At 43.2% G+C, this 23,308-nt stretch overlaps 1 protein-coding gene across 1 annotated transcript in view; it reads left to right on the forward strand.

The window, feature by feature from the left end:
• Positions 1-23,308, forward strand: part of plxna3 (plexin A3) — a 32,424-nt gene continuing 9,116 nt past the window's right edge. The window contains exons 1-16 of the mRNA XM_088358201.1: positions 1-291; positions 6,859-7,216; positions 7,298-7,488; positions 7,839-8,386; positions 9,131-9,295; positions 9,381-9,563; positions 15,768-15,908; positions 15,985-16,085; positions 17,016-17,139; positions 17,982-18,132; positions 18,331-18,430; positions 18,506-18,620; positions 19,868-20,068; positions 21,692-21,788; positions 22,062-22,252; positions 22,318-22,466. Coding sequence (XP_088214327.1) covers positions 6,909-7,216; positions 7,298-7,488; positions 7,839-8,386; positions 9,131-9,295; positions 9,381-9,563; positions 15,768-15,908; positions 15,985-16,085; positions 17,016-17,139; positions 17,982-18,132; positions 18,331-18,430; positions 18,506-18,620; positions 19,868-20,068; positions 21,692-21,788; positions 22,062-22,252; positions 22,318-22,466 — 2,765 coding nt within the window. The 5' untranslated portion in view covers positions 1-291; positions 6,859-6,908. The remainder of the gene's footprint in view (positions 292-6,858; positions 7,217-7,297; positions 7,489-7,838; positions 8,387-9,130; positions 9,296-9,380; positions 9,564-15,767; positions 15,909-15,984; positions 16,086-17,015; positions 17,140-17,981; positions 18,133-18,330; positions 18,431-18,505; positions 18,621-19,867; positions 20,069-21,691; positions 21,789-22,061; positions 22,253-22,317; positions 22,467-23,308) is intronic.

Here is a 23,308-nt window from a genome sequence, read left to right on the forward strand (position 1 = left end):
CACGCGCACACACACATACACACACAGAGCCGAGCCGAGCCGAGCCGTGCCGAAGCAGGTTGAGTGTGAACGAGCAGGCGGGCCGTCGCTGTCTATCTCTCTCCTCTGGATTATCCGCCCTGTTGTCGTCGCTACCGGTACCAGTAGCCCCGGAGCCGTTTTGTGATTGATCTCTGCCGTACCGGCTGGTCTCGTGCAGCCTTCATGAGAGGAGAACGCAACACGAGACACTTTGGATTCACGAGCTAACTGGACCTCCAACCCCCCACCCTCCCTCCTGTCTGCTTCCAGGTACGTCCGCTAACTCATGGTGGTGGTAGTGGGAAAGGGAAAGGTTGGGGGGTGGAAAATAGAGGGAGGTGAGGCGTGGGGGGTTGCATTGGATGACGGTGTCTCGCTTCCACGCGCGCATCCACGCTCATATCGTGCTGTGTTTTTGTGCGCCTTTTTTCCCCATTTCCCCTCCATTGCATTGGGAAGCAGAGAAGGGAGGCGATTAACCCAGGTGGGGCTGCTGGCTTTGACCCACGACACGCGGAACGTTGGTGTCCTCGTGCCTGGTGGGGGACGGGGCACCCCCCCCCTCTCCCCCTTAAAAAAGGGAGGAGGTTAAAGAGACCATTAATGCCTGTGCGAGTCCGTGTGCTGGGATAAAAAGGGGGAGGTATCTGTGTGTGTGTGTGTGTGTGTGTGTGTGTGTGTGTGTGTGTGTGTGTGTGTGTGTGTGTGTGTGAGGAGTGGGGGGGTGTCCTCCAAGCAGAGGGACTCCAGACACTGATCCATTAAAGAACAAAGGGGGGGGGGGTCGAAGGGTTGGGGGAGACCAAGGCTTGGTCCATGTTTGTCATTCCACCTCCATGTGCTGCTGGAGGGGAGGGGAGTGTTGCGGCTTATCAGCGATCAATAAAGTCACGTCACATTGCATTGAAGTGTTGAATGAAAGCGGATTGCCCCGTGAAGGATCCAGTCGATCGATCAATCAATCAATAAATCAGTCTGTCAATCCATCAATTAATCAATCAATCAATCAACCTGTGACTCCACTTCGTGATCATCGATAAAGTGACTGATCACGTCTGACGTCACCAACATTGAGCTCAAGGAAAAGTCATTTCTGGTTGAGCCACGGACGGATGCATGGTCTGTGGTGGGAACTTGTGTGATGCATGATGTCATCATATTGCTTAGTTATGAATAATAATTATAGTATAGTCATTGCTTCTTGATCCTGTCTTGATCAGGACATGACACTGCTTGACGGCGGTCATAAAAATAGGAACAAATGTCCCTATTATCATTTCAAACCACTCCAGCAAGTATGACTTAAGCAGTTTTGATCAACTAAATACATGTGCTCATTTATAATTAGCCTCTAAGTTGTGGACATGGCAGTATTTTTTTTTTTTCTTCTCCACAGTCTGCGGTTGCGTGAGTCTTTTTCTCCTGTACACGCACATGCAGTCGATACACACATACTATACATGATATTGTAGTATATACATGATAAACATACTGTGTAAAATACACATAAATTAAACTTGGGGTTGACACATGTGTGAAATATACACAAAACATACAGTGCATGTTTATTTATACTATATAATATGCTCCTGCTATATGAATGCTATTTATACACTGCATATACTAGACTTGCTACTGTGTAGCATAGACAATTCTATAGACACTATCCAGTATTTCATGCAGATATATTAGGGGTGTGCAACTCCCCATAAAAATATTTGGTATGATTCAGGGATAAAACAATTTTAAAATTTAACAATTCAATTTGGTTCAATTTGATAAGGTATAGTAGTACGGCTGTAACTTTAGTCATGTTTAGTAACAAGCAACATGTAAAATCGCTCCCAAAGCCCAAACTATTCAAATTAATTAAATCCGAAGAAAAATATACCTACATATGGCCAATAATTTGTGAGAAACAAGACCTTCACGGGTGGATTGGCCAGTAGTATCAACTTTTGAAAAATGATTTTTTTTTACCAAATCGTAGCATCAGCAGACGCCAGCGATATATACACATCAGTGCTGTGGTGTCAGGGCCTTTAAATCTTTCTCTGCAGATCCAAACACTATCCACAGACTTAAGTGGTAATAATTTATTTCCAACAATGGGCTGCTCAATTATGAACAAAAAAATTGAAATCACAATGATTTTTTTCATAATTGAAGTTACGATAATTCAAACAATCATATGTTTATTTGGTACATAACAAAAATACGTTTAAATGTGTACAAATATTAAGACAAATACATTTCTTTGAAATACTATAATTATGTAAATTGCTCTTACTCCAAACATGCATGGTTTCCTTGTTCATAACAAACATAGTGCATTGGATATTAATTCATATTTTTTATGATTATGCCAATTTTTAATCATGGAATGTAGCAATTGTAATTGTGATTTAAATGTTTTGCACTGTTTTGTCTTCATTTCAAAGCATTTCTTGGCAATCGTTGTTTGTGTGTTAATATTTGTTGTACTGAAGATTGGGAAATCGGATCGGTTGCCAGGTTTCCGTGGTTGATAAAATGCAACAGTCCTGACTCCCAAACTTAGGGTCTGGTATCGCAGGTGGACAGGTTAGTCGGCAGAGATCTGAGTGGCTAGCCGAATTAACCACAAGTTGGGCGGCCTTGCTTTTGTTCACATTGCCCCCGCCACCTACGCCTCGTTCCAAATTTGCCGCTTCCCCCAAGGCGGGGCCACAATCGTCAGGCCATTGGCCGATGAGGCGGCTTTGGCTGCAGCTCTCAGTCAAGTCAATGGAACTTGGCCAGCGTGCACTCGGGTACATTTTTACCCCAAGCTTCAATATTTAGGAATATGGTTTTTAGAGTCCAGGAGACTCAGGCTGGTTGTACAACCTATAATTCTTTTCAGTCGCCTCATTGTGGAATTTGGGTGCCTACGCACCCAAATTGGGTGCAGCGTAGACCCCGCCTTAGCATGGTGGGGTGGCAAGCAAAGCCTGGAAGCCAGCCAGCCAGGCTAATACAGTGCTGGGGGGAGCACATAAACCCATAATTTCAGTTCCGGTCAGCGGTAGTTCTGCAGTGGCGGGCGGTGCAAATTTGATGTGGGCTTTCGCTCAACACAATTTTTCCCTCGGTTGGAAAATACTCGCTGAGATTGTGGATGGTTAAAAATTGTGTGTGGCTCGTAACTTTTGGAAACAAGTAGCTACTAACCTAGTGATCAAAGCAGTTAATTGTCAATACCTGCTTGTCATCCATTACGACATTCAAATCCAACTCCCCACACTAACAAGTACATATATGGTGCATTCCAAGGGGGTGGGAAATCAGGATTCATCCCACTCGGATTTTCCCAGTTCCGACCTCAAAGCGTTCAACGCGAATGTCAACAACAAAGATGGATGATTCCGATAGATTGTTTGTTGTTCTCATTTATCACAATACATTTTGACCTCCAGCAAGGCTTCTTCATAATTTTGTTAATTAATATAAAGAAAGAAATATGCTGAAAATCACTTCAAAGCATTTCATTCACTTTGTTAACTGGTGTTTTTTTAACGTTATTTTACACCCACATCATTAGCCCTCATTACATTGAAAAACCTCTTGCACGTCTTGGGAGCTTGGTGCACTGCTAACAAGTAGAAGAACTTGAATCTGTGACGAGAAGAACAACTGGCTTTACTTATTTATCAAACAACATGACAAAAACGTAAAAACATAATGTGAAATTAATAATACGAAATCAATTCTCCTTCAAAATCATACCTCCTTCACTAGCTGTGTTGGATGCAGTCAGCGCTAGCTAGTTAGTTGTTGCTGCTTTTGACGTGCCAAATATATAATTTACCGGGTAACTAATCTGGCTGCAAGCATTATCTTCACATTGCACAGTTAAAAGAAAAAAAAATCTGCCTTGAAAATGACATTTTAATAATGTCCATCATGTTTATCATCTCTTCTTACTAAGTCACCAGCTTCACCTAATTAGGGAAAATCCTACTTGTGTAGCTCTTGACAGAGGACAGAGGATGGAAAAATGCTGAGCCTTCTCGCTGGCGCTGTTTATTGAATCTGGAAACTGATTGGTTCAAATTGGTAAAAAAAAACAACAACAACAGCCTTTTCTATTAGTATGTCTATTTAGCATTGTCTTGAGTATGAAGGCCGAGGAAGTTTTGATAGTTATGGCAAAAGATAGAATCTGAAATGTGATGGGACAAAAAATACACACTCACATGACTTGAACCTGGAAATATATTGATTCCACATCATGGAAGTTGTCTATGTAGCAAGGGGGGTTCATGGCCTTCAGGGCACACCACTAATGATCCGCCACCCAAAGGTAACCTGGCGCCTATTGATTGGAAATTTACTGCATGTGATTGTTTGCGTGTGTGCTTTCATGATGTCATTTGAGCAGTGATAATGAGATTTCCTTTATCTGCTCGCTAGAATGTTCATCATCTCATTATTAAGGGGAAGATGTCACTGCAGTTATGTAATATTGATTGCGTCTGTGTGCATTTGTTTTTTCAAGCGAGACCTGTACTGAGCACATGTTGCAGGTGGCTGGGGTCAAAGTTCATCTCGTTGCATGCTTATTGTCAGTGCTGTGAGACTTTTAACATTACACACACATACACATACTGAAGACAGGATGTGCTGGACAACTGAAAGGAAACAATCACTTGGCCCGTTTCTTTTCCGCTCTTCATGAACCTTGACCTGCAACGGGACTCTGTGTGTGTGAGAGAGAGAGAGAGAGAGAGAGAGAGCGAGAGAGAGAGAGAGAGAGAGAGAGAGAGAGAGAGAGAGAGAGAGAGAGAGAGAGAGAGAGAGAGAGAGAGATTATTCAAGGAGGCATTGTGGATTTTAAGAGTTTCCAGGTGTCTTCATCTGTGATATTTTTGTCAAAATATGTACCACTATTATCACGAATTATTGACAATTGTTTTCAGCATACAGTAATCTTCCACATATTTGAGCTCAACTATTCATAAATTCTCATTCTCATTTCTGGAGACCCTATCTCCGCCCCTTTTCGCTGGAAAATCTCACCTGTTTGTAGTCTTTGTGCTCTTTCTGAAGTGCCACCAAAAAGCCCTGTCTAATTGGGAATGTGTTAAGAAATGATCTTGACTGAAAGACAAGCTTTGTCTGTCTAACTCGCAATTTATTTTCAATTTTAATGCTGTAACATGACTTTGAAATGAAATTGTCATTTAGGGGGAATTTGTGGTACATTATGGCTTTTGAAATATCTATATAAGCAATAATCAACATTTGTGGAGGGGAGTTTTTGGCAGATTTTCACTACTACTACACTATTTGTAGCAGGGTTTGGTCTCAATATTTTGCCAAGGGTAAAATTGGCTCATTTTATGTGCAGGGAGTCAAGCCAATTCAAGCCAGTCACAACAGAAGTTATCTCAAGGCCCTTAACACATTGAGCAGGTCAAGAACCACACTTTTAATACATTAAATAAAACCAACGGAATCCCACATGAGCAAGCACTTGGCAACGGAGGAAAGGAAAAATTCCCTCTAAGGAGGAAACCTCGAAAAGAACCCAGGCGCTGTGGGGCGACCGTCTGTCTCACCCAGCTGGGTTAAGATGGAAGTACATACGTACGTAGTTGAAGCGCGTCGTCCTCACCATCGCGAGCCCAACTTGAATACAGTGATTTCTCCATGATGTTTTCACATTATTTTCTATAAATGATAGAATGTTAGTGCAATTGTTCGTTCAAATGCAGCGTAACGCCCAATGTTATTCCCAATGTTTAGGTTGACCGAAATTTTGACCTTAACCCGAATATTGGCTAAATGTATTTTGTGAGAAAGGAAAGCCCTGCAAGCTGGAACAAGTTCACAAATTTGAACACCTGATACTCACGTCTCACACCGACTGGTGTGTTGAAAGTCATGCCCCACAAAGTCGAGTCGCCAATCACAGCCAAGCAGCCAGTGTTGTACTGATGTGCTTGTATTGTGTTGACCTTAATCATTCCCTTGCTTACTGATGCTATAGCAACAGTTGCCAGGACTTCCAAACAATAAGATCACTGTAAAAACATCTTTTTTTTAACAGTTTGGGCTTCAAAAATGGCCAAAATGACATGATTTTCTGCAGTTATTACACATACGCGTGATTAAATATATTATAACAGTATTAAATAATACCATTAAAATTTTTTTTTTTTTTAATGACCTGGTCTGTTGGTCCCATTTCTAAAATGTCCAATTGAGCATTAAAGTTTGCCCAGGCCAACCTCTGGATTAAAGCATAAGGAACAGATGTGGAAACAAGCCACAAGCTAGCAAGCTTATCGTCTTAGCCGATGCGCTAGTTAGCATATGTACGGCGTTGCTTCCCGCTTGCTTGCATCGCCGTCGAGATGATTAGTGGTTAATGAGACGGAATCCACCACCATGCCACCTTAATAAAGTTTTAGTCCAGCGCAGCAGTCATGGCAGCGCACACACAGGCACACACACTGAAGCCCAAGAAAGCAGTGAAAGATCAGCACATTAACTAATTAGCCTGCCGGGCTGAGGGGAACCCCAGAGAGGAGGGCTCGAGCAGATGGACCTGTGTGTGTGTTTCTGAAGTGCTCTTCAATTTCATTTGACCATCCATCAACCTGCAGTCACACTTGTTATTTGTGTAGGATGTAGTATTTACCACCAGTGAGGATGTTTTTAGTCACATATACAACAAATTCAGATGTAAAAGAAGCATAAAGGGTGAACAGTCTGGGTGGACCCTATTACATTGAGTTGAATGTTTTTTTATGACTGCTCACTGTCACTGCTACTAATGCCGGCAATCTTGTTTTTCTTTTTTTTTTGCAGTCATGACCTGTTGAGCCCTCCTTCCTTTCCCGTCTGGTCCATCTCCCACCATGCTTCCCTCTCCTTTCCCCATCCTCTTGCTCCTCCTGCTCTCCTGGCCACGCCTCCTCCTCTGTGCTCCGGCAGCACCGCCTGCCCCCCTGGTGGCGGCAGGTGGCCGAGCGGCGTACCGGGTGTTTGACACCTCCCTCACCCACCTGACCGTCCACAAGAGGACAGGCGAGGTTTTCGTCGGAGCCGTCAACCGAGTCCTCAAGCTTTCGGCCAATCTGACCGAGATGAGGAGTCACATGACTGGACCGGTGGAGGACAACGCCAAGTGTTACCCCCCACCTAGCGTCAGGGCCTGTGCTCACCGGTTTGTCTCACCTTAAGGGCCACAATTCTCTGTGTGTCTGTGTATTTGTCTGCCTGTCGGCTTACTTGTGTATCTCCCCAGCCTGGACTCTTTGGACAACGTAAACAAGCTTCTGCTGGTGGACTACACTGGTAACAGGCTGGTGGCATGTGGATCCATCTGGCAGGGTGTGTGTCAGTTCCTCCGACTGGAGGACCTCTTCAAACTGGGGGAGCCTCACCACCGCAAGGAACACTACTTGTCTGGTGCCAGAGAGGCTGACGGCATGGCAGGTAGGCGGGGCTTCTATTCACACCAGCAGCTGTCAAAATGCTGTTTGGGTTTTGAAGCCAGATCAGGAGCAAGTGTGAATGACTGTCTTAAAGGACTTGGCGAAAGAAACAGTCTAATCTACAAGAACTCAGCTGGTGTAGGCTCCGGCTCACCCGCAACCAATAAGCGGAATAGATAATGGAATCAAGGCGGAATTAATAGTCAGTGAAATCAGTAGGTGACATCAGCAAGTGCGGTCACATTGGTGGATAATGGTAGTGAACTGTAAATCACAGCTGAAGGTCGGCTAGGATAAGCCCATGTGTTGGTCAGCTGGTGTTACCATGGTAACTATAACCCTTCTGTCTAGGTGTGGTTGTCGGTGAGGACGACTGGACCAATGACCCGAAGAGAAAGAAAACGGCGAAGGGTGGCAGTCGCCTCTTTATCGGCGCCGCCATCGACGGAAAATCGGAGTACTTCCCCACGCTGTCCAGCAGGAAGCTGGTGGCCGATGAGGAGAGCGTTAACATGTTCTCGCTGGTCTACCAGGACGAGTTTGTGTCATCGCAGATCAAGATCCCTTCGGACACGCTGTCCCTCTACCCGGCCTTCGACATCTACTATGTCTACGGCTTCTCCAGCCGCACTTACGTCTACTTCTTGACGCTGCAGCTGGACACACAGCTGACACAGATGGATGCCGGCGGGGAGAAATTTTTCACCTCCAAGATCGTCAGGATGTGCTCCAATGACACAGAGTTCTACTCCTACGTGGAATTTCCTCTAGGATGCACCAAGGATGGTGTGGAGTACCGACTGGTCCAGGCCGCCTACAAACAGAAACCGGGACGTCGCTTGGCTCAGGCACTTGGCCTGTCGGAGGATGATGATGTTCTGTTTGTCATCTTCTCTCAGGTGACTTTTTGCAGTGATTGTCAAAATGGGGTTCGCGATGTCTCTCTAATGGTACACAGTTTGTTGTTTGTGGCAAAGTTCTTTGCAGTAGATACTTAAAATTGTAGCATCTCGAATGCTACTTCAAACATACAAGGACAAAAAAGTTTTTCTTTCAACCATTAAGTTGTAATTTACATTTAAAGGGGAAGTTAAGTCAAACATTTTATTTACAATATTTTTTATATGGCCCCACTTGTCTAAACACACCATTCTGGTTAATATTGTGTGTTAATATGAATTAAGTAGCAAGAATCCACTCGTTTTTATCCATCTCTGGTGGGCGGCCATTTTGCCACGTACTGTCAACTTAAATGAATGAAACTGAAGTGACAGTCCTGATTTTAACTATAAGAACAGTTTTTTTAAACATGTATTTTGAGATAATTCATAGTAATTACTTTCAACACATGTTAATTGAATCATTATTTAAGTACAGTTTTTCATTTTCCTCTATTTAAACACATTTAAATCTTCAAACTAGGCATAATGTTAGAGTACAGTGGCTTGCAATGATATTCCATGTTAGGTCTGTCTCGTTTTTGATGAACGCTTTGGCCTATCACACTTTTAAATTTTAATGTTGGACATTGTAGTGGTGGTACGTGGAGAGCTATTTACATATTTGATTTCCTTGGTCACGCTCCACCTCCAGATGATGTCACTCCTTTTGATTGGTTGTTCGCACGTGTGTACGTTATTCAGGGTCAGAAGAACCGCTCGAACCCCCCCAGAGAGACGCTCCTGTGTCTGTTCACGCTGCACGACATCAACTTGGCCATGAGAGAGCGGATACGCTCCTGCTACCGTGGGGAAGGCCGCCTCTCCTTGCCGTGGTTACTCAACAAGGAGCTGCCCTGCATCCATACAGTAAGTCACGTCACATCTTATCAAACGGCACTCCTTTAAAAAAAAAAAAAAAACGTTCGAGCTGTTGTGTGTTGTTTTTTGTCAGCCGAAGCAGATTGGAGACGACTTCTGCGGTTTGGTATTGAATCAGCCACTGGGGGGTCTGCGGGTCATCGAAGGAAGTCCGTTGTTTGAGGACCGCACGGAGGGTATGGGCTCCGTGGCGGCGTACACGTACGGCGAGCACACGGTGGTTTTTGTGGGGACACGCAGCGGCCAGCTGAAGAAGGTGAGTTCTTTTTTGGGGATTATAATTTTGATTCATTTGATGTACTCAACTCTAACCACGCTAGTGACTCGGCCTGAGTGATATGGCCTTAAAATAAAATCCTCAAAGGACAATGACGTTTTTTTCCTTTTTGGTATTTTCCTTAGTTTTCTGATACCAAACAAGCTTTGAAACTTTTTTTTTTTTTTAAACATTAATTTGCTTCAGTTTCTCCTCCATCAACTCCAGATTCTGTAGTACAGCGCTCTCTTCAGATACTAAATGAGCCTACTTCGAGTTTTTCGCGATATGAGTCATCATTCAGATAAACATTTTTTTCTTTTGACTTGTAAGCAAAATATTGAAATAAGAGCGCAGTGAACTCAACTCAACTCGCTTAACAGCAAACAGCAGTTTGGCATCGTGAACAAATCTTCAAAAGAAAAAAAGCGGCTTCAAGTTGTTCTAATGATACTTCCAGTTAAAGGTTTATTGTTATATTAAGCCAAAAACAAAGAGAATTATTGTGTATTTAAAACAACCTCATAGCATTGCCTTTAAGGTCGCCTGCTTCATGCTAACGTAATAGGAAATACCGTAGACTGAGCTAACGAATAGCATCATTGTGGTGATGTTTTATTGAGTGTTTTAATGGCTATTTGAACACAAACAGTGCAGCAACACATATAGACACACAATATTACAATCTCTTTGAACTACGGAATCTGCTAAAAATGACATGAATGAATAAATTATACTGCCAAAATAAATCCGATTACTACTAGTGTCACAGTGGAACAATGGACGAGTTGTCATGGTTATACACCAGATGTTTGAAAAATCCACAAGACTGAACGTGCATGTGCGCAGCTCCCGTTTCTTGTGTGTGCAGACCGCAAAACAAATGCACCAACCCTACAAGCGCACACCCATCTTGATGTCAGGTCTGGGAGAGTGGGGGGCACGGGGGCATAGGAGACAGTAATAGAGTAACTGAATTTGATGGGGTGATAGTGAGAGAACTCAAATGTTGGCTGATTGGCTCTAAGAGTGTGTATGTTTGTGAGAGTGTGTGTGTGTTCACACATCTTTTCAAAACAAACAACACAGGGTAGAGAGGAGACACGCTGTACTGACCACACACACACTCGCACTTATTTTTGCAAAGGGGAAACGGGGTGAAATATTTCTCGTATTTCTTATTTGATTGATGGGCATTATGATGTGACTGTCATGTGACTACAGACACAGCTTCACAACATGCGCTGAAAAGTTGTCGGTCACTAACAAATGTTTACCCAGCACAGTGTGTGTGTGTGTGTGTGTGTGTTACTGTGTGTGGGTATGTGCATATGTGTGTGCGTGTCTTCTTGGCATGAGTTAAGCTCTCTCAAAAACATACATGCAGTACACACACGCGTGCACACACTCACTCGCATGCGTGCTTTTCACCCCCTTGGCACGTTCTAGTGCTCTGTCCTTCCACAACAATGTTCCAAAACCATAAACATTGTCCCCAAGGACTCCCATAAAAGCCATAAAAGTGTGTGGTCTGACTAGAAAACGACGCATTTGGTGCTGTGTATGTATTTGTGTGTGTGTGTGTGTGTGTGTGTGTGTGTGTGTGTGCATGCGTGTGGTCAGAGGGCTGACACACCCAGTCTAAATGTGAACATGGGAGGAAACCCACTGTGTGCCTGCCACACGCTAGTATCGCGGATGGCGTCACTGCGCTAATGTAGCGAGCTACCAGCCTGCCGCTCTGGGCCAATGAAGCTAGCCGCGAGACTAGCTTTGATGGAAACAGACACACAAAAGGAAGCAGAATTCGTCGTTAGATTCAAACAAACATTCCAAAGCTCGAAATAAAAATCTTAAATGAGCCATTTTTTTGGCAAAGGACTATATTTCTTGTCGAGAAGCAAAGCTAAATCAACAAACAAAGAACATTACTGATATACTTTTAATCTTATAGGCCACTTGCCTCATGGCTGCCAAAAGGCGTAGCTGCAGCGTAACATAATTCATTTCTGGTTTCCGGTTCAGCGAGAAAATTTGCTCCCCACAGTCCGGACCCTTTTTAATTTGCTCGCTGTTTTTCTGTGCAAAGTTGTTCTCTACGATTAACACGGTTCCAGTCAGACTTCTGTGTACTCAATCACCCATTCATTTGGGTGTTAAATGCCTTAGCCGTGTCAATCTTAGGTTATCTAAGAGATTGGCATGGCTTTACTATCAGGTTCAGATCGGACGGGCTTTGAGTGGTGGTTGTGTTATCATTTTGGTTGCTAAATGCTATCTCGCTTAACAGTTCAACAGCTGCACACAAGCCAATACACTCACCAGATACGGCAACTTTCTCGCTCCCATTCTCTAGTGATCTTATTTAATTCGTCGATGCTTCAGAGCTTGTCTCGAGCAAGAGCGGGCGTGCCAAATTAAGCCCTTGATTCAGAGCGCGTGTCGTTTCCAAGAAAATTACGCGAAGGGAGGCCTCAGATTGTGCAGATGATGTCATTCAACGTATTGTTACTTCATAATTACTGGAGACCTCATGCCACTTTGCGGGTTTGCCAGCGTTCAAAACCTCCACAATGTGGGATGGGTAACAATCTATAAAAGCTGCCATACAAGAAAAACCATGCGGGTAAACTCATGTTGCTATTTGACTTAATTCAATCAATGGTCCATCCGCATGGTCACGTACATATGTTGTAATTCGTAATCCAATCACTAAACTCCCATCCTCCATTCTATGTTTGTGGGTGGGATGTCATATGTTAAATATTTATCAAGGGGTTTTACTGTCTAAGTGCTGAAATAATAAACAATAAATCTTTTGGTGCCCTAATAGTATACAGTATACAGTAACGTGTTTAAATGGCAACCATTCCATTGTTTGTATGTGCCCCACATTGTCTGGCGACCATTCCAGTGTGAACCCAACCTCAGATGACAGACCAGATTGGTTCCAGCGTCCTTAACCTGGAAGAGTGCCATAGAAAATGGATGGTGTGTGTGTGTGTTTTTGACAGAAACCTCTTTGTTTCTAACATTGTGTTTCCTGTTCCCATTGTGCATGTGGATGGATGTGTGTGGATCGTGTCTCAGTAAGTGTATAACTTAGCGTTCCTTGAATTCCCCGCTGGAACACGCATACACTCGCGCAAAAACAGAGGGATTAATTATTATTCTGTTGCCATGGAGACGATGGGAGAATTAGTGGATGTGTCAGTGAAGACTCTTCACATTGGATCATGTTCGGTGGTCTCCACGTTACCATAGTAATGATGACATGTTGGAGACAAAAGTAGCTGTCAGCTTGACTTTTTCCCATCCTGAACATCCGTGAAAACGCACACATCTTTGCAAGTACACAAGTATGACCAATTGACACAAAATTGGATGACCATGTCTATTAAAATAAAGTCTCATGCAGAAAGTCAAACAACCTTTTTGATTTGAAGTAGCCATGTGTGGACAATTTGTACTTTGCTGTGAAAAAGGGATTTTGAGTACCTGTGAATTTTTCTCCACTTTTCTAATTATATATTCTTTGCATCACGTCATTAACAGGCGGGTTGAATTGGCAGCTTTCTCACTGCAATCCTGTGTTACACACAAATGACAAACAACTTCACAAAAGGTGAAGTGGCCATTAGAGCAGCACTAGGAAAAAGTGCTTCCTGCTTACTGAAAGGCATTTAGAAAAAAAACATCAAAAATATACGTACATACTATTTGTTGAGTGACTTGAGGGTGGGAAAGCATCAGTTGGTGGTCTTGTTATTATCCAGAGTGTGTGTGTGCGCGTGTGTGTGTGCGTTAGGGGGATGGGAATGGGTTAATAAGCTTAACAGTCCCCCCCCTCACGTCACCCCTCACTGGCCTTCCTCCTTCTCGTCTTCATCCCTCAGGCTCTGATGGCTCAATGAACAATGTGTAGTGTGTGTATGTCAGCAAAATTCACACACACTGAATTCCTTGTTTATATCCATCCGTGTTTTTCCTAATGTGGTTTTCATGACAACCGTGAACTGTGTGTTGTTTTTTTAATTACTTTACTGAACTTAGAGACGAATCATACATGTAATATGAATTTGTGTATTCAAATATTTGAATCTTTTTTAATTTTCTCCAATTATAAAATAAGTATGGAGAAAAATGCTTTTCATGATACTTGGAGGGAGGGCTTTCATTCTTTCTCGTGAGCCCCCCCCCCTTCGATACCCTTAACATGAAGAGAATTTATTTTCTCATGAAGAGAATTTATTTTCTTATGCAAACACATTTTTATTGAATTGAATTAAAAAATGTTTAAAGTCACAAAAACAGCCCTTCATCAGTCCATTCCAATAATTCAAAATTGGAGCAATATAAAATTTAAACAAGGACTAGGATTATACCACAACAAACCATTTTCAAAGTTTGTTATATAACGGTCTTGATTCACCATATTAACCCTGTTTCTGATTTCTCAAGAAAGAATGAACAGACCAGTCGCCATGATGCTCTTAGTTTTAAAAACGGATGAAATCTCTGCACAACAAGCCCAGACTAGTGTCACCAGTGTGGCGTGCTTGATGTTTATTTCTGATCTTACAAGATCTAGTGAGGTGTTGTACTTTTTCTGTGGCAACAGTACATGAAAAGAGTTTTATTAGGCCAAAATGAGCCTTAATCATGCAATTAAAAAAAGTGGTGGCATTAAAAAGGGCTTGATTAATCACATTAACTGACACCACTCATATATATGTATATAGTATATATATGTATATGATCTTGGGGAAGGAGAAGCATCATTATCATGACGTCAAGGCGCCTAAAATGGAGGCCGCATACACACACAGATATAGACACACACCACAGACGCATGAGCAAATTGTCTCAGGGTTAGGGGTTAAAGTTCATGGGTCAGTGTGTGCACATTTTTGAGCGTGTGTGTTTAGAGTTTGAGCCAGAGTCACAGGTGAAAGGTCACTTCTTCCTGAATCACTCCCTCCTTCTTCTTCTTGCATTGGGGGCGCATGAGTGTGAAGGGGCATATTGGGTGGCGACTCCAGTGTCATGTTAGCTGCATTGTGGCACTTAAATAACATCTGCGTGATTACCACCAGACATGTTGTTGTTTGTTTTTCTCGTTTGTTTGTCCATTTGTGTTTTTTGAACGTGTGTGTGTACGAATGTCCGCCTATGTTTTTGAACGTGTGTGTGGTTTTTTTGTTTGTGTTTGTGTGTGTGCATGTTTGAGTATTTGTGCATGCATGTTTTTGGGTGCATTTTTGGGTGTGTTTTTCGTGTTTGTTTGTTTGTTTGTTTGTTTGTTTGTTTGTTTGTTTAGGTGCGCACGTGCATGTGGTGTGTGGTCGTGTGTAGTGTGTGTGTGTGTGTGTGTGTGTGTATGAGAGCACAAGTGTGTATCATCCTTGTCTGCTGCAGTGTCCTACTTTCAATCCCCCTCATCTTCCATACTGTTCAGTGTGTGTATGTGTGTGTGTGTCTGGGGGGGATTCATCAGCGCAAATTAAGACCAAATGCACGACAAGCAGACAGCTCATTAACACACTGACAACTACACACACCTCTCTCTCCTTCCTTCCTTCCTTTCACCTGCTTCCCTCCTTCCAGCCCCTCATACTAGACCCCAAGCCGACAAACCCCACACCCCTCATCCTCGTCAGTCTTGTTTTTCTGGGTCACACTCAGATGAGGTACACGGAGCTCCTGAGTGTGGAAGACGATGGAATGGTTCATTTTACTGCACTGTGACATCATTGTGTGATGTCCTTAAATACACAGACATTTACTGTACACACAAAAATGATACCAGTTTTACATACAATACAAGCACCTTGAAAAAATGACAGTATGACTCCTGAAGAAACAAAAGCTGTTTTCGGGAACCATAGCAATAATGAAAATCAATAGCGGGGATGAACAATCCCCCCCCCCCTTTAAAGTCTCACTATTAAAAAAAAAAAAACATCATTACAGTACTTAGTAAATCTATTGGACCAATCAAAAATCATTCTGGATAGTCTTTTCCACCACTTGGTCCTTTGCTGCCTGTGGTCGGAAGAGGACCATAGTAAAATTAGGCCAGATGATCAGTTTGAGTGTACCCCTCTTTCGATATCATCCATACATACGTAGTGTTTGTTCTGTTCAATTGTAGACCTTTTGAATGACATGCTTGCTAAATTTCTGGATGTATTTGTGTTTAAGATCCGCGTAGATGGACTTCCGCCGCCGTCCCACAATGCTTTGCTGTACGAGAGTGTAACGGTGGTGGAAGGAAAGCCCATCCTGAGAGACATGATGTTCAGTCCGGACCACCTCTACATCTACCTACTCAGTGACAGACAGGTGTGTATGCACACGCAGGAGCACGTCGTCGCACACGTACGTGCATCTAACATGTTCAGCCATGTTGCTGTTTCAGGTGACCAGGCTTCCTGTGGAGACATGCGAGCAGTATCACTCTTGTTCGGGCTGTTTATCTTCAGGAGACCCTCACTGTGGATGGTGTGTCCTCTACAACAAGTAAGACTCACACTATGATATCATCTATCTATTTATAAAGGATTTTTGTTCTTGTTATATAACCTAAAAGGATTTTTTTTTTTTTTTTAGTCATCAGCAATTTTAAATGCTTCTATAACAGGACTATTCTATAAAAGACCCACAATATGAAAATTCACTCGTGACTGAAATCCATTAAAATGCATTGAGATGGTGACGTATGGATGGATGGATGGATGGATGGATGGATGGATGGATGGATGGATGGATGGATGGATGATGGATGGATGGATGGATGGATGGATGGATGGATGGATGGATGGATGGATGGATGGATGGATGGATGGATGGATGGATGGATGGATGGATGGATGGATGGATGGATGGATGGATCTCAATATGCAAAAAGACAAAAATGATGTGGATTTGCTACTAACAACTGACGCTCACTTCTGATTGGCTCAAATATTGCGCCGTGCATGTGCAGGGCATTTATAGAAACATTAATGATGCCACATGGGAGCACACACACTCTCACACACAGTCGGTGGGCCTCTTTGATGTTGAGAGTCCAGGTGGAGCCATTTCCTCTTTGCTGTAACATCAATCATATTGGCCTTCAGAATTAAAGAGCACTTCTCTGTGCTCATGAAGAAAAATGTCTGCACTCATTCAGGCTTCACTTGATAATACAACGCTGCATACAACAGTGCAATGTTGCTGATGTGTGCTCTTCTGCAAAACACTCCAGATGTTCTGGAAGAGTGTGAATGAAAATGTAGCATTTCCCCCTCTGTCTTTCCATCTTCTACCCACACTCCTGTTGCCTTCACAGCCTCTCCAGAAGATATGAAACAATCTATACAATGTTGCTACACTCTATATTTTATATACTATGAGAAAGTCTCTCACCTACATATCAATGATAATCATGTCATGTGGCCCCTCCAGATGTTCCAGAATGGAGTCATGTGAGAAATGGCAAGAGCCTCTGCACTTCAACACCAAGCTGGATCAGTGTGTCAACATCTCCGTTACCCCCGGCAACATGTCCGTCACCGCCCCTGCAACGCAGGTACGTCCCATCGCAGACATCTAAGATGCATCGACACTGCCTTGAGCCGTTTGAATTGTTTTTGCGATTTGTAAGTGCGTATAAATGCAATTAATGCCATTACAATTTACCTATGAGCTTGGTCACCAAATAAATTCAACTCGAGGTTAATCAGACTATATGTATTGACTCCTCGTTTTTAGTATATGTATATAACTAAGCGCCAAGCCAAGGTATGCATTTTTCCAACGTTTCCATCAGTGTTTCCTGCTACCATCACTGTGATGGTACTATTTTTAAACATTACAAAATATTTCAGTCAATATTCAGTAAATCAACTTCAGATCCAGCAAATCCTGAAACGTAGACGTGACATTTTTTTTAAATAAGGAGCACTGTGATTTGTATTAACACTTAATAGTGCTGATCGATGAGTGTCGATGGACTATCTGTTCCGTCTTGCATAGTATGGGAAAGCAAGTCAAAATAATCAGAGTAGTTACTTTGTGGCAATTTAGTGACATAAGAAAGGCGTCTTTGTTTGGAGTTTGGGAATGTACCCCACGTGACTCAACGATAGAATCGCACTGTTAGCAAATCGTCTTGGCAAAATGATGCTATAATGATCAAATCAAATTAAAAATAATCAAAGGTCAGCCCCATGAGTTCTAGCTTTGAGTGCATATCAAGTGCCACATGTTTAGATAGAATACTGATAAATTCCTTGTGTGTTTTCAAAATACATGGCCCTGATTTTGATTCAAATGAGGCATCTTAACCCAATGGCTCTGCCGCATTCAATATGGCGTTGGCGGACAAGTCAGGGCTCAAGTTGATTGATTGGATGATTTGTCTGCGTGCAGCTCAGTGTACGAGTCCACCACGTTCCCGCGTTGTCGGGGGGTGTGTCCTGCGTCTTTGAGGATATCAGTGAAACCTCGGCGGAAGTGGGGGCCGACGGTCAGGTCACCTGCATGTCACCCACGCTCAGAGACCTGCCGCCACACTCCTACGGTGACACATGCACACACACTCACACGCGCGCACACAGACCCACAGAGAGAGAGAAAGAGAGAGTTTCACTCTTTAACGTGAGAGAATTTCAGTAGTCGAGTGATGTCCATGACAGCACCTCAAACACACGCAAATACGTATGCAATCATCTTACACACACACGCACACATAGGCTAATGCAAGGTGTTGTCTTGGCAGGAGAGAAACGAGACGTCCAACTCAGTCTTCGATCCAGTGAGACCATGCGCACCTTCATCAGCACCAACTTCACCTTCTACAACTGCTCCGTGCTCAACTCGTAAGCTCGTCGTCCATTCCTCCTCTTCTTTTCCCCCGCTACCTGCAAGATGGCATCTTCACCTCCTGTTTGCAGGTGCACTTCCTGTGTGGGCAGCATGTTTCCGTGTCACTGGTGCAAATATCGTCACATGTGCACCAACAATCTGGAGGACTGCTCCTTCCTGGAGGGACGGGTCAGCACGGCCCAGGTAAAACCCCGCTTGCATTGAGCACATTCAGTAGAGACCCGTGTTTGCGTACGTGTGTGCATGCGTGCATGTGGTCCTTTAGTAACTCCTTGAGCGCCGTTGACGTGAAATGTCATCAATTCAACTGTTTCAAGCAGTTTTTGGTTGATCTTTTTAAATCTGAATGTCAAAAAAGATGACTGTGAAACAACCCAATTTTCTACTGCTGATTACTAGAAAATGATCAAAATCAACCTTTTGCGAGGGGCTGACAAAAGAAGAGAGTCTTATTTTTATTTTGTGTTTACAAAGTCACAAAACACTATTCTGTGAGCCTTGAAAGCTTGGCTGGTGCTCAGTAGGCTCTCTCTTCTTTTGAAATGGCAGGCTTTGAAAGTAAGTTAAAAAAAGTCTGAAAATAAATATGCCAGTACTGGTTAGTAAGTCTCTTTGTGCACGAAGACTGACTGGTGACCATTCCTTTGTATATACGACCAGCTCGGTGTGTCCCCAGCTTCTCCATAAAGTCAGCTGGGATAGGCTCAATGCTCACCCGCAGCCCTAATGGGGACAATCTAAAGAAAACGGATTGATGTACGAGTGTGTGTATGTGTGTGTGTGTCTTTGTCCCTGCGTGCACATGTGGATCCGTGTCCATTTAAAGCATTTCTCCAGAGTCCCTGCAGCATGCTGTCCACTTCCTGTGGTGTTAGTGGGCTTTCTGTCAGTCACATTGCAATTAATTACTTTGCCGTAGAGCATTTGTGTAGCTTCATCTCCTTTGAGAAAAACTTTTGAGTGTGTGTTCATGTGCGCATTTTGTGCTTTCTGCAGTCCAAGTCACAAAGCTTCAATAATTGACAATGCTCTCACTAAACATGAAATGCCATGAAATGTAAAGTTAGGGTGATCATGGCCAAAATGGTCAGACCGATGGCATTATCACAAATTGTCAATGAAATGACAACTAAAAAAGTCAGATTTGAGTTGTGTTTGGAATATAACAGATATAAAAATGAATCTGATTTCCACCAATCCTATTGCTAATATTACAAAAATAATCCAGCAACAGAGCTCAGAGATGTGAAATATAGTAGCTACAATCATTATAATTTACTTTTGAATCTGTACTAATCTTTTGAAATATGATGCCTTGGTAAACCTTTTCATTTCCAGCTCACACTTAGCGTTCCTTTCCATTTGTTGCAGGTTGTCAAAACAAATCAAGAATTTCCACCATTTCCATTTCTGTGACTTTCTGTCCACAGGGCTGTCCTCAGATCCTGCCCACATCGGACATTCTGGTGCCAGCTGGTCTCGTTCGTCCAATCACGTTGCGGGCACGCAACCTGCCGCAGCCTCAGTCGGGCCAGAAGAACTACGAGTGCGTGTTCCATATCCAAGGGAAAGTCCAGCGCATCCCGGCGGTGCGCTTCAACTCGTCCTGCATCCAATGTCAGAACACTTCGGTAAGGCTTTACTCAAAACTTTTGATTTGAAAGTTACTACATCATTTCACTTCAGCAGCAGCATATTAATCCGAATACGTGCACGTTATCAGACACAAAGATGGACACAATAATACAAGACCTTCTTATGGACCTAAATGAAGAGTTAACATAGCACAAGCTTAGCATAGCATAATAAATTTGGTTGGTGCAGTCTGAACTTTTCAAGTGTACACACATGGCGGACTCCCATTCTCTATTCTCTTTGTCGGTCATTGTTTTCTTGGACAACGGGTCGTGTCTGTTCCATTTTGTTGCACCTTGTGGTGCAATGACAATGAAGCTAGTCTGAGCTATTCTGACTCTGTTGAAATGAGTACAGTAATATTTAGGATAATAATTTAGCCTTTTATTCTTAGAATTGATCATTTATTAAAAATGTATTTTATTTTTCCATTAATTAATTAATCAATTGCTATGCTATAATATGTGTCGACAGGCTGCCGAATTAATCAATAAAGCCATCGAGATGTCTTTTGTACAATGAGGCAAGCAAAACAAAAATGGGGGGGCGGGGGGGGGAAGATTACGCCAAGATGCCAGTTGTGCCGCGGCATCAATATCTACCCCGCCTTCCCCTCAAAAGCCGTACTGACTTGAAAATGTTACAGTAAAACGCCACACATCCCCCACAGTCTTGCTCAGCCCGCTTTGCCTCTGACTGAGACGCAATCGTCTTCTCAGCACAGTGACCTTCACTTGTCCTTGTTTCAGCAAACCAGCATAGTGTAAATGAGTGTGGTGTGTTTGTGTGTGTGTGTGTGTGTGTGTGTGTGTGTGTGTGTGGGCGGGGGGGTGAAACCAAGAGGAAATGGAGCATTAGTTCAATAAAACCAAAAGGCACTGACATTGCCAGCATATTCGACATAAACAACATTTGTTTTTAAAGTAGCCCATTATATGTTTGTATTGCTTGTTGAGTTTTGCGAGGGAAATTATTAACATTTTGTGGGCAAATGGTCCTGTAAATTGATCTCTAACCAAATCGTTAAATGGGTGTATTTTTTTAACCGTGTGTGAGATTTATTTGAAATCAGTTGAGTTTATTTCGTAGCAACAACCGCAAGTCCTGATTAGAGATAACTCATCGCTTGGTCTCGAATAACAAGTCTCATGAGAATGTGGGTGTGAGTGCACGTGTGCTGATTCTGTTCGATGGGCTCAGCTGGATGATTTTAATGCTAATGGAAGCATTAGACACACGCGCACACACAGAATCATTGCACAAAGAGATGGATTGAAATGCGAAAATATCTCTATCACAACAACGGAACAAAAAAAACAGGAAGTAGAACGCAGAGTTAATCATTTGATGCTGGCTGAAATGAGATCTAGCAAGGTGCGCATTCTAATAGTTCCATGTGAAAAAGGTGTACCACACTGCAAATTTCCTGGCCTTGGAGCTCCCACTGAACTGTGGTTAGCACACCTGCCACATCGTAGATAAGTTCTGGGTTCTTGTGCTTGCCTGGATTTTTCCTCCCACATTCCGGAAACATGCTAGCGTGTTAACTTCAATCAGGTATAAATGCAAGCCTATATGTGTTCTGACATGAAATGTTTGCGCCTTCTTGTGCTGTGTAGTACTGGTACGAGGGAACCGAATCAGCTGACCTTCCAGTGGACTTCAACATTGTCTGGGATGGAGACTTCTTCATAGACAAGCCGGTGTCCATGAAAGGTAACGTGATGATTGACGTTCCAAATCTGTCGACGTTGGTCAGTTTTCTTGTGTCCACAAATGACTTGTTTTGTTAAAAATCCCCAAGAAACATTAACTTTGTTTCCATTATGTGGGCAATAAGCTTGCTGGCAAGAATAATATTTGACTGCCTAATTTGGTTATCTGGCTGCTTTACTTTTACTGTCCTCGTGTTTCAGTAATAAAAACAAAATGTCTCACTCACTCCTCCTGAACAATTTGTCCCCCTTCTGCTTCATGTTCCGTATTCAGCGTTGCTGTACAAGTGCGAGGCTCAACGCTCCAGCTGCGGGCAGTGCCTGAAAGCGCCGACCGCCTTCCAATGCGGCTGGTGCGCCGAAAGCAGGAAGTGCGTGCTGCGTCAGCATTGCGCGGCGTCGGAACATAGCTGGATGCACCACGGACGCCACAACTTGCGCTGCAGCCACCCGCGCATCAACAAGGTAGGAGTACCCACGTGCCGCCGAGGCACCACTCCTGCATCTCCGTTAAACCTTGTGTCCCGCAGATCGCTCCTCTGACAGGACCTCGCGAGGGAGGGACTCGAGTGACTATCGAGGGAGAAAACCTGGGCCTTCAGGTGAAGGAGATCACGCATGTGCAGGTGGCCGGCGTTCGCTGTAACCCCGTCCCCTCGCTGTACATCAGCGCAGAGAGGTCAGTGTGAACCAAACAAGCGCATCTTTCTGGAGCATTATTGCCGCGTGCTGACCAACATCATTCTTGTGAAGTCGACATGTGACTGACATGATGTGTAGCTGACCTTTAAGTAGATGTGCACAGTGGATAGTGACCAAAAGTCAATAGCGAATTTCTGCGACGAATTAAAGCTCTGCTGAAATCTCAATCGTCTACGCCAAACCAAAAGTCCGCAAACTATTGTCCCAAACCATTTGAATAGTCTTCAAAACTCCTGCTTGAAACATTGTTTCACCCTTAAAAGCTTACAGCTAAGAACTTTAATACACAATGTACAGTACCTGGATGTACACATCAACAACGATGATAATGATGATTATGATTGTGATGAATAGCTGTACCAGTGCAGTCTGCTGGGAAACAATACACACACCACCACAGAAGTTTGATTTCGCCAACAAATAGTTTCATGAGTTAGCCAACAAATAGTTTCATGAGTTTTTGGCAAATTTATGGACAACAGTAATCGATTGCTGTCTCAATCAAAGGGACACGACAATAAAATAGATAGACATACTGGGGACGGTATGTTGCCATGAATCTAAAAATGTTTCGGGCGTATTTTGACAAGTTACAGGAAATCACGAATTGGTAATAAAAAAAAAAAAGAAAAAATCCCCAAATCCCAAGAATATGACATGATAGGACATGATTCACACTTGCGTTTTAAGCAGGACAGGACGTGTTGTCATATCAGCGATGTGGCAGGCAGCCAATCATATTCCAGCAGAGTGTGTCCTGCCTGTCACTGTAAGCTTCTCCAGTTGGATTCATACTGCTGCTAGCAACACCTTTGTAAG

The sequence above is a fragment of the Syngnathus floridae genome, chromosome 2 (assembly GCF_059516105.1).
Source record: "Syngnathus floridae isolate MCC-2025c chromosome 2, RoL_Sflo_1.0, whole genome shotgun sequence".
In the NCBI taxonomy this organism is placed as follows: domain Eukaryota; kingdom Metazoa; phylum Chordata; class Actinopteri; order Syngnathiformes; family Syngnathidae; genus Syngnathus; species Syngnathus floridae.